The following is an 11,013-nucleotide window of genomic DNA, read 5'->3' on the forward strand; positions in this document are numbered from 1 at the left end:
ACTTTAGCGGCATTTCTATACAAACGCCGTAATAGGTTCATCAATAGTGGCATTTTTTCAACAAACGCCGCAACAGAGTAGTACTTTAGTGGCGTTTCTATACAAACGTCGCTATAGACTTGTACTTTAGTGGCATTTTTATATAAACACCCTATACAATTGTACTTTAGTGGCGTTTTTGTTTATAAACGCCGCGAAAGACTTGTACTTTAGTGGCGTTTTTATACAAACATCGCTATACACTTGTACTTTAGTGACGTTTTTATACAAATGCTGCTATACACTAGTACTTTAGTGGCGTTTGTATTTATAAACGCCGCAAATTTATAAGTCCTGCACCTTTAACCCTTTTTCATTTTTCTCCGTTCACCCAATTTTCAATCCCACCTTTTACCCAAACCCATCTACTTCACTGCCAAACCCCAAACCCATCTGCTTCACTGCCATTTTTACTCTATCTCTGATTTGATTCCCCTATCCACATTTCCCCCAACTTTCAAATCCTCGTTTTTCATTCTGCGAAATTTATCGTTAACACCGTCATCAGTCGTTGTTGTTCTTTTTATTTTGATTTTGATTTTGATTTTGCCCTTTGCTTTGCTGCTTATTTCTCACTGCAATAAATAACGACTCTATTTGTTCATTTTTTTCCATTCCATTTAGTTTCAACGAAGGCAGAATCAGGAGAGAAAAATGAAGTACGTGCTTGTTCACCCCCACCGAGTCGGTTATGAGCACAACTTCTACAATGAGTTCTGCTTAAGCGCTCTCCGTGTCGACAGGGTCGAGCATGGTTTCATTTCGTACATTTTCAAAGTCCCTCCTTGCCTCATCGTAAGCTGTCCCTAATAAAACCCTATCTCAAATTCCCTGGAATTAGAATTCTATCAGATCTGGCTTCATTTCTTTTTGTTGAATAAATTAACTTTGGTAGGATAAAAATGGGAATTTAGCAGTGGGGGCCATTTCGTTTCTGGGAACTACTAAGTTCAATAATGAATTTCTAGCTCCTTTGCTGTAGTGGGTTGCTTTTAATTTAGTACTGATCATGTCTTACGATGCATCGAGTGTTTTCAGAAAGTCATTCACATCTGTTAATTATTTCTTGATTTTGGGCGTATTTTATTCTGCTTGAATCGGTTAGCCGATTTGATCATGAATTAAAGTAGCCTGAGTTTTTCACCATCTGAATTTGGACCAATAGAAAGATATGCTAGTTGAAAATTGTAACAAAGGACGTGAGATCGGGTAATGTGTTTACCAGTTAGGTTTTTCAATTTGATTCATCCTGGGTTTCAAATCTTCTTTGGATTTGAGTTAAGGGGCTTTAGATTGTTGATTTATATGATCAAATCGAGTTGAGTTTTGTAGTTTTTTAGGTTTCGAGTTAGAATTTGCAGGTCTAAACATATATCACGCCTCTTGTTTTGAAGCTGAAGGAAGAATTGAAAGGATATCTTTCTATAATCCTACTAGCTTTTCTGTAGTTGGTTCTCTTCAATCGTGTATTATGATCCATTGCAGATTATAATCCCACTGGTATTTCTTCTTTCACATTAGTTAATCTGTTTCTAAGAGAGTTTGGTTATACTGCTTTTAATACGATCGGAGGCCATTTGCAGGATGAGTTAGAGATTACCTCAAAAGCTTTAGGACAAAGAGGAGGTTATGATGGAACAATTGTTCTTGTTAGAAACAAAGCAACAGGGGAGTTAATTGTTGAAGGTCGGCATTCGTTGCTATTATTACCTATTTACCTTGATCAACTAACTTAATATTTGATGGGACATATCTGAAATCTGGTTATACAAATATTCCCTTAAATTCAATTATATTTTTTTATCACTCCAGAATGTTAATGGTGGTTTTGCTACATATGAGCTGAGAAGATCCTATTAGTGGTTAGAGGTAACTGCTTGACACGTATATGGCCTTATAATTTATTTGAACTAGGGGAAATGAAAGTAGAGGAAAACTCTGCTTCTTGAGATGAAATCATTGTTTAGGAAAGATGGAGTTAACATATGTGCGATATACTGTTTGTTTATGGTTTAGCGCTTACGTTACTATTATTAAATATTCTTAGAACAATTTAACCTTTATAATTGTCAAATTTTTTTGCATTTTGTAATGTGGCCTGTATAATTGCACTGTTTCATGTTTCTCCCATTTTAAGTTGATCAAACCTGCTGAAACTTTTGGCGACATAGTTATCGATTACCTGTAAGTTCCTAGCTTACATTTTCTGTATAAGTCAGTTTTTTATAATTGATTACATTCTGATTTGATGTTTATGGAGTGGAAACATAGATATGTTGAATGCACCTCGGCAGCAATTTAGGCACTAGCCTCATTCAGGAAATTATATCCTGATCATAGAACAGAAGAAATTCAAAATTGTATTGGTAGAGCTGTTGGGTTTATCAAAAAGATGCAGTCAGAAGATGGCTCCTGGTTCGTTTAGAACTATTCCATAATCTATATCTTTTACGTGTTTACTTTGTAATTATTTGTCTTTACAGATTCTGCTACTTCGAGCAATTCTTCAACATGGCAAACTCAGTATCCATTGCTGAGGAACTTGCTTTGTGCTGTCATTTTTTGCTAGGTATGGATCCTGGGGCATCTGCTTCAGTTATGCAGGATTCATTTACTTATAAAAAGGAGATGCAAAGTAAGAAGTTTGATACTTGATTTTAGGAATTTACTAATTTAAATATTGATTCTTTATTCTTATGAATTTATATTAGAATATTTATTTTTCTTAATTTTTTTATTTCCTTATTCAATAATCCTAATTTATGGTCATAAAGATTATAAATCCAATAAATATGTAATGTCGTATGGTTATTTTTTCTTAGGCGATAAAGTATAACAAAAGGCCTTTTGGTAACAGTTTGAAGTATCATCCTATAAATATGAGAATTGTTTGAGGTTTTCAATAAGAATTTACTTAGAGCATTAACAAAAGCTCAAGTACGGACCCATCGCGGCTATTACAGGAACTGCTGGCTGTGTTGGTTATCTCTCTTACAGTAAGTCTTTTTCCTTTTGATTAAGATTGGGTCATTTGTGATTTCATTTTTATTACAATTTAAATGTGGGTTTTTAATATGATTAAAAATGTATATGTTTTTTAAAAAATTTAATTCGTTTTATAGAGTGTTCATACGAGGAAGTAGATCAGAAGGCAAAGGCTTTACTCCTATTGAAGATGCATCTGTTGTTGATGTATGTTTGAGTTTGTTTGGAATTTTATCATTTTTAAATGAATTTCATCATTTTTAAATGAATTTTCTCATTTTAGCTTAGTATTTGAATAATGTTGTTCTAATTGTTCAATCTTTTTTAGTCAAATTACCTTTACAAGAATTTGTTCTAATTGTTTACCATTTAATTCTTCGATTTGAATTTTGTAGGAATGACCTTGCGGATGGATTACTGGAGAGGCTTTAAGTAGCAAATTTCTGGTTGCCGGTCTTGAGGATATTCATATATCATGTGTTTCTTAGTGTTGGTAGGACTTTTTTATGTGTTTTAATCAAATGTCCTAAGCATTCTCTTACATAAGCAGTATTTTGGTGTCTAAACTTATGTAATGTCTAGCTTGATGTTTCAGTACCGACCGAAGATTTATTTATTTAACTTGGATGTTTGTAAAATTTGATTTTTTTTTATATTTTTATGTATTCATACTTAATTAGAATCGTAATGAAATTTAAGATGGTTATTGGATATTGTTACAGCTTCAATTTGGGTAATACAAAATTGGAAGAAGATATGTTGAGAAGCAGTTTCGATTAGCGGCGTTTGTTCTAAAAACGCCACTATAGAATTTACCTTTTGCGGCGTTTGTTCAAAAAATGCTGCTATAGATTCTGACCTTTTGTGGCGTTTTTTCAAAAAACGCCGCTATAGATCTGACCTTTTGCGGTGTTTGTATCTAAAACGCTGCTATAGAACGACCTTTTGCGGCGCTATAGATCTGACATTTTGCGACGTTTGTTCTAAAAACACCGCTAAAAATTCTGACCTTTTGCAGCGTTTGTATCTAAAACGCCACTATAGAATGACCTTTTGTGGCGTTTTGTTCTAAAAACGCCGCTATAGATCTGACATTTTACGGCGTTTGTTCCGAAAACGCCGCTATATATATCGACTTTTAGCGGCGTTTGTTCCTAAAATGCCGCTATAGATATCGACCTTTAGCGGCATTTGTTCCAAAAGCGTCGCAATAGATCTTGACCTATTGCGGCGTTTTTTGTTCTCAAACGCCGCTAACTTTAGCGACGCCGGTATGGCCGACGCTTCTTGCAGCGTTTTTCCAATCGCCGTAAGTACTTTTAGCGGCGCTTAAAAACGCCGCTATAGGACTAAAAAAACACTGCTAATATTCTGTTTTGTTGTAGTGACATGAGAAAAAAAACACAACACATGCACGATTTGTTCTCGATTTAATAAAATGAAACACATTAAAATGCATATAAAAGATTATATATAAATTTCTCAATTTAATATATTCTTACTATTAATTAAATCAAACAAAGAAATAATGCATTGAAAAGAAAATACTGGTTCATGGTTTTAATATGACAACTTTTAAATGAAGCTATAGTCAAATGTAATTTGGATATTTTTTAAATTGCCGACGTTAACTTTTAATTAAGGGTAAAGTATAGTAATGTTCACTGAACATTTCTGAAGCTTGCATTTAGGTCCCCTAACTTTTAAAACTTGCAATACAGTCCCCCAACATTTAATCTGTTTGTAATATGGTCCCATACCTATGAAAATTAGGGTAAATTATATAAATGGACACTGAACTTTTTATGTACTTGAATTTAGGTCCCCCAACTTTTAAAACTTACAAAACAATCCTCAGTTTCATTCTAAACCACAAATTCCAAAGTAATTCAATTTCATTCTAAACCCTAAATTCCAAAATAATTCAATTATATTCTAAAACCCAAATTCTAAAATACTTCAATTTCTATTTTTTATAAACGATGCCAATGTCACTAAATTATTAATTAATTTACTTTTTATATTTAAAAACATATGATAATTTTTAATATTAATTTAAAGACATGAAAATTTTTCAATAGTAAGAATACATGATAATAATTCATTTATTTAAAAATAAATATATTTCTGATTATTTGCGTATTTTTTTATATCTAATCATACGTGTTAATATATTTTATATCTTTCATATAAATATTAAGACTACATAAATAGCAGAGTCAAAATTTTATATATGAGTTATGTTAATTATAGTAATGATGTATAAATATATTTTATTTTTATATTATTTCTATTTTAATTAAAATATAAATATTACCATGATAATTAAATATTTATTTACTTATTACATCGAATATTTTTTGTAGAAAAATTATTTAATAAAATCATAAAAAACACAATAAAAAAATAAACACTGAAGTTGACTACTTCAAAAATAAAATAAAAAAATCAATAATTTAATATAAGAGAAAATAACTTCAGTGACCGAAAATGCCTTATAATATACGATTTTAACCAACTTTTTTGGGATTTGCAAAAATGACCAACAAATTTACAACGCGAACTACAATTTCGCAACACAGATTCCAAAATTGCAACGTGAATATGTAAATCGCAACGATAATATGTAAATCGCAACGCTAATTACCGATATAGGTAAACAGTATTATCGCAAAGCTAATTACCAATATATGTAAACAGTACTATCGCAACGCGATTTTCAAATTCGCAACGCTAATTACCGATATATATAAACAGTGTTACCGCAACGCGATTTTCTAAATTCGCAACGCGAATATGTAAATCTCAACGCTAATTACCGATATAGGTAAACAGTACTATTGAACGCGATTTACAAATTCGTAACGCTAATTACCGATATAGGTAAACAGTGTTATCGCAACGATAATATGTAAATCGCAACGCTAATTACCGATATAGGTAAACAGTGTTATCGCAACGCGATTTTCAAATTCGCAACGCTAATTACCGATGTAGGTAAACAGTACTATCGCAACGCGATTTTGGAAACTGTGTTGCGATTTACAAATTCGCGTTGCGAATTCTAGATCGCATTGCGAATTTGTTGGTTATTTTTGCAAATCCAAAAAAAGTTGGTTAAAATCGTATATTATAAGGCATTTTCAGTCACTGAAGTTGTTTTCTCTTAATATAATATACCCTAAGTTGATGATAACAATCAACTCAAAAGAGATGGGGTTTGTGCCATATTTTCGTAACGTACATAAACTTTCTATTTCATGGTCACGTATTCTTTTAGTTCTAGCATGATCTATTTTTTATTTTTCTAATACACTTAACAAAATTATATTATAACTCGTTAAGTGATTTCATAGGTAAAAAAAATGTTATTTCCTTTACAAGTTTTAAATTCAAACAATTGTGTTTGTAGGGTATATCTATATTATTAATAAATTAAAAAATTGAATAAATACTATCTTATAATCACATCAAACTATTAAAAAACTAAATTATAATTGAAATAAATAAAAATTATAAGGATGTCAATTGGGGATTTTGATTCTTAATTTTTTCATTGAGAGATTATGTTTTTTTATTCAATTTCTTCCATAATCATTTTTTATATTTAAATTATTGAAGGTCACTAAATTTACATTTACGAGGAGGGAGTGTATTTTTTTTCTTCACAAAAGTAAAAAAATCAAAACGCTATCACGTTCTTAAAGATAATCTAGTATGTTCCTCCTTAAATTGAAATATTTTAGAATTTGGGTTTTAGAATGTAATTGAATTATTTTTGGAATTTAGGGTTTAGAATGAAATTGAATTACTTTGGAATTTGGGGTTTAGAATGAAATTGAGGAATATCTTGTAAGTTTTAAAAGTTAGGGGACCTAAATTCAAGTGTCTGAAAAGTTCAGTGACCATTTATATAATTAACCCTAATTTTCATAGGTGCGGGACCATATTGCAAATGGATTAAATGTTGGGGGACTGTATTGCAAGTTTTAAAAGTTGAGGGACCTAAATGCAAGCTTCAGAAATGTTCAGTGACCATTACTATACTTTACCCTTTAATTAATTAAAACAATACACGTTAATCATAATAATAATGCTATTATGCCTTTTCAAAATCTAATATTCCATCTCTTTATTGCTATGTATCCCCTGGGTCTGCTTCCTTCAGCATACCAACATACCGTTGAAACAAAAAAGCATTTACATTATCATCCACAAAGAAGAAGAAACATTTACATTTTGATAAATGGGAAGTGCATCACCTTGATCCAACAAACGAGTCCAAAGCAGTGATTGATTTCATTGCCGATTATTATGAAAATGTTGAGAAATACCCCTGGTTATTTGTCGGCTAGGTTGCTTGAGTCTTCCCCCTATTTCCCTGAACCGCTCGAAGATATACTCAAAGATGTCAAGGATTGCATAATTCCAGGCATCACTCATTGGCAAAGTCCAAACTTCTTCGCCTACTTCCAAGCAAATGCTAGCACTGCTGGCTTTTTAGGGGAAATTCTTTGCTCGGGTTTTAATGTCGTTGGTTTCTACTGGATTTCATCCCCTGCGGTGACTGAGCTTGAATCCATTGTGTTGGACTGGATGCGCAAGTTACTTCAGCTACCATCATCATTTTTGTTTACCGGAACATGCTGCCCTCAAAGCCAGCAGTGCTAGAAAACTGATGTCCCTCAAACATACTGTCCTGGGCTAAGGTCCTTCTGACACATGTATTGGGCCGGGTCTAGAGAGCAGTGTCAAAAAAGAATGAACTTCTAAGAAGATTCAACCAGCCATCGCTAAAACATAGAAATTTCAAAAGCCAATCGCAATCTTTTTAAGTCAAATAAAAAATGAAAATATGGGGAAGTTTTCATTGAAGGTGGGCCAATTCTTTGTTTTGTAATATATATATATATATATATATATATATATTATTTTGTATACGCTATTAATGAACTCTTCTTTCAACTCTTAGCCCTCTCAACATGGGATTGTCTTAGGAAAGACGGGTTAATATAAGGCGTTACCGGATACATTAAAAGATATTTAACAAATTCGGTTTAGCGCTACCGGAAATGTTGAGTAATAATAATGTAGTAGGTCTAAATCATGAAAAAATATTAAAAAATTTGGCAACCGGCAAACTTAGCTTGTCGATTTATGTCGATACTTTATAAAAATGTATCAATCCACATCAATATAACAAGTAAAAATATGAAAAAACCGGTCTCGAAAAGACAAAACCGGTAAAGCGCTACCGGATATATTGAAATTGTCGATACTTTAATATAAGTATCGACACTTTGTGAATTTAAAAGAGAAGTATTTTAGCGCCTATAAAGTGTCGATACTTTATAAAAATGTATCGATCCACAACGATATAACATGTAAAAATATGAAAAAACCGGTCTCTAAAGGACAAAACCGGTATAGAGCGACTGGATATATTGAAAGTGTCGATACTTTAATATAAGTATCGACACTTTGTGAATTTAAAAGAGAAGCAGTTTTAGCGCCTATAAAGTGTCGATACTTTATAACAATGTATCGATCCACAACGATATAACAGGTAAAAATATGACAAAACCGGTCTCTAAAGGACAAAACCGGTATAGAGCAACCGAATATATTGAAAATGTCGATACTTTAATATAAGTATCGACCCTTTGTGAATTTAAAAGAGAAGCAGTTTTAGCGCCTATAAAGTGTCGATACTTTATAAAAATGCATCGATCCATAACGATATAACAGATAAAAATATGACAAAATCAGTCTCGAAATGACAAAACCGGTAAAACGCTACCGGATATATTGAAAGTGTCGATACTTTAATAAGTACGCGTAATAAATTATCGATACTTTCAAATAAATAGGTAATTATACTATCGAAAGTATCGACACCTGACATAAAAGTATCGACACTTTGGTAGTTCTATCGATTAAATATAAATAACATATTCGGTAAAAATATAAAGGGCATAGTTAAATATCCTCTCAAAAATAGATAGAACAGACGAGTTTTTGAAATCGAAGAGTAATTGTTGCTGCATTTCAGAAGGCGTTTCTAAAGCGAAGTTTGTTTGTTTGTTGTTGCAGTCGAATTGAAAAGTACGTTGTCGAAACCCTAGTTTTTTATTATTATAGTAATCAGAAATAGGGTTTTTATGTATTGTTTGGGGTTTTGGAGTAAAGAAGCATTTGGGACCGATTACAAGTAGAAAGTGATATTCTAGGTAAAATATAAATATCGATACTTTTATTAAATATTATAGGTAGAAAATGATATTATAAGTTGTATAAATGTGCCGATACTTGGAGTATTGAGTGTTCCTATTCGTTTGAAGGAAATAGGGATTAGGGTTTTTGTGTTTCGTTTGGGGATTTCGAATCGAAGCCAAAAAGGATCTGGGACTGATTATATAATACTATAGGTAGAAAATAAATATGGATAGCTGTTTATAATATTATAGGTAGAAAATGATATTGTAGGTTGTATAAATGTGTCGACACTTGTCGTAGTGGCCATTCAAATTCTTTTGAAGGAAACTGTTTTATTACAAGAGTAGTTATCGATATTTTTATAAGTTGTATAAATATATGAAGGAAAAATGAAGTCAAAGGATCTTGGAATTGTTGGTGGTGAAGGTGACGTTGAAATTGAGGCCAAGATTCGAAAGCAACCAAAGGGTGGATATGTGTACTTCTAGTAAGTATCAATGTCTTTTTGTTATTATTCTTGAAATGGTAATTGGATTAAGTATTTAAGAACTTTAAATTGATTACAAATTTTAAATGTTGACAGTATGACCGAATGCCAAAAGATGAAGGAAGGTGGCGAACACATCGGTTCGGTATATAAATTGAAATTGACATTGAGTATTATTTAGCGTTAATGTATTGATTAAGAAACATTTATGCTTAATATTAGGTGAGAAATGATGTGTTGGAGAAATGGAATTCGATGAGTGATGCTGATAAGGAACCTTACATCGCACAGTCAAAGATGTATAGTGAAGAATACAAAGAATGGAGGAAAGCACATGAAAAGAAAGTATTCATTAAACTTGTAAATGCATTGATACAAAATATATAAGAACTATAACATTATATATTGGTAAAAAATGTAGGAAGTGTCGACAAGGTGCAACATTAAAAGGGTGAATTCATTAATTAAACACCTTAAGGAGATGGGTCAATTGAATGTGCTGGAGAAATGAGGTTTGGATCATTGGTAGGAGTAAGGGATCGACCTATTCGGAGGGAATTGTGTCGATCCTTGATGGAGCAATTTGATGTTGAATAATGTATTGCTAAATATGGTGATTTTTCATTTCCTCTGGGGATCCCATGTGTTGCAGCCATTTTGGGGGTAGAAAATGAAGGCAAAAGTGTTGTAGAAGTCTCTAAGAGTAAGAACTGGAAAGCACTTACCTCCAAATATGGTTTGAAGCAGAAGGTGACATATGCTGAACTTGAAGAGGATATCAAAAGTAGATCTTACGGGGGATGAGATGAAGACCCGAGTTCTATTGTACCTTATTGGGATCTTTCTTTGTCCAACGGGTGATACATCAACGAAAAAGGACTATATGAAGCTCATTTACGATGAAGGCTTGAAGGGTGAATTCAATTGGGCTGAATATGTCCATTCGAGATTGATTGAATCATTAATCACCTTTAAAAATGGCAGCCAAAGATACCTCAAAGGGTGCATGGCAATCTTAGAGGTAAATGAGTTGAAGAACATTTTTATTTTTTTATATAAAATGATAGTATAGTTATTATATAAAATTATAAATTTTATTATAAATGCAGGTTACACTGTTCGATTTTTGGTCGGGCTGTGAGGCAGTGCCAGCTTATGAAAGAACCGGAGTGGCACTCTTCCATGTGAGTACTTTATTCCCACCATGTGATAAGTGTGACAACCCCATCAACTCACAACTCAGCTTTGAACTCAATCAATATTGTCTTTTACCCGCTTGATGGTTC

General features: G+C 32.4%; 1 protein-coding gene across 1 annotated transcript; it reads left to right on the forward strand.

Moving 5' to 3' along the window:
• The first annotated feature begins 7,344 nt into the window (after positions 1 to 7,344).
• On the forward strand, positions 7,345 to 7,695 carry LOC120195518 (tyrosine decarboxylase 1-like). The gene has a single exon (XM_039197519.1). It carries the CDS (start codon positions 7,345 to 7,347, stop codon positions 7,693 to 7,695), a length of 351 nt encoding a protein of 116 aa, XP_039053450.1.
• The last annotated feature ends 3,318 nt before the right edge of the window (positions 7,696 to 11,013 follow it).

The sequence above is a fragment of the Hibiscus syriacus genome, unplaced genomic scaffold (assembly GCF_006381635.1).
Source record: "Hibiscus syriacus cultivar Baekdansim isolate YM2019G1 unplaced genomic scaffold, ASM638163v2 tig00117016_pilon, whole genome shotgun sequence".
In the NCBI taxonomy this organism is placed as follows: Eukaryota; Viridiplantae; Streptophyta; class Magnoliopsida; order Malvales; family Malvaceae; genus Hibiscus; species Hibiscus syriacus.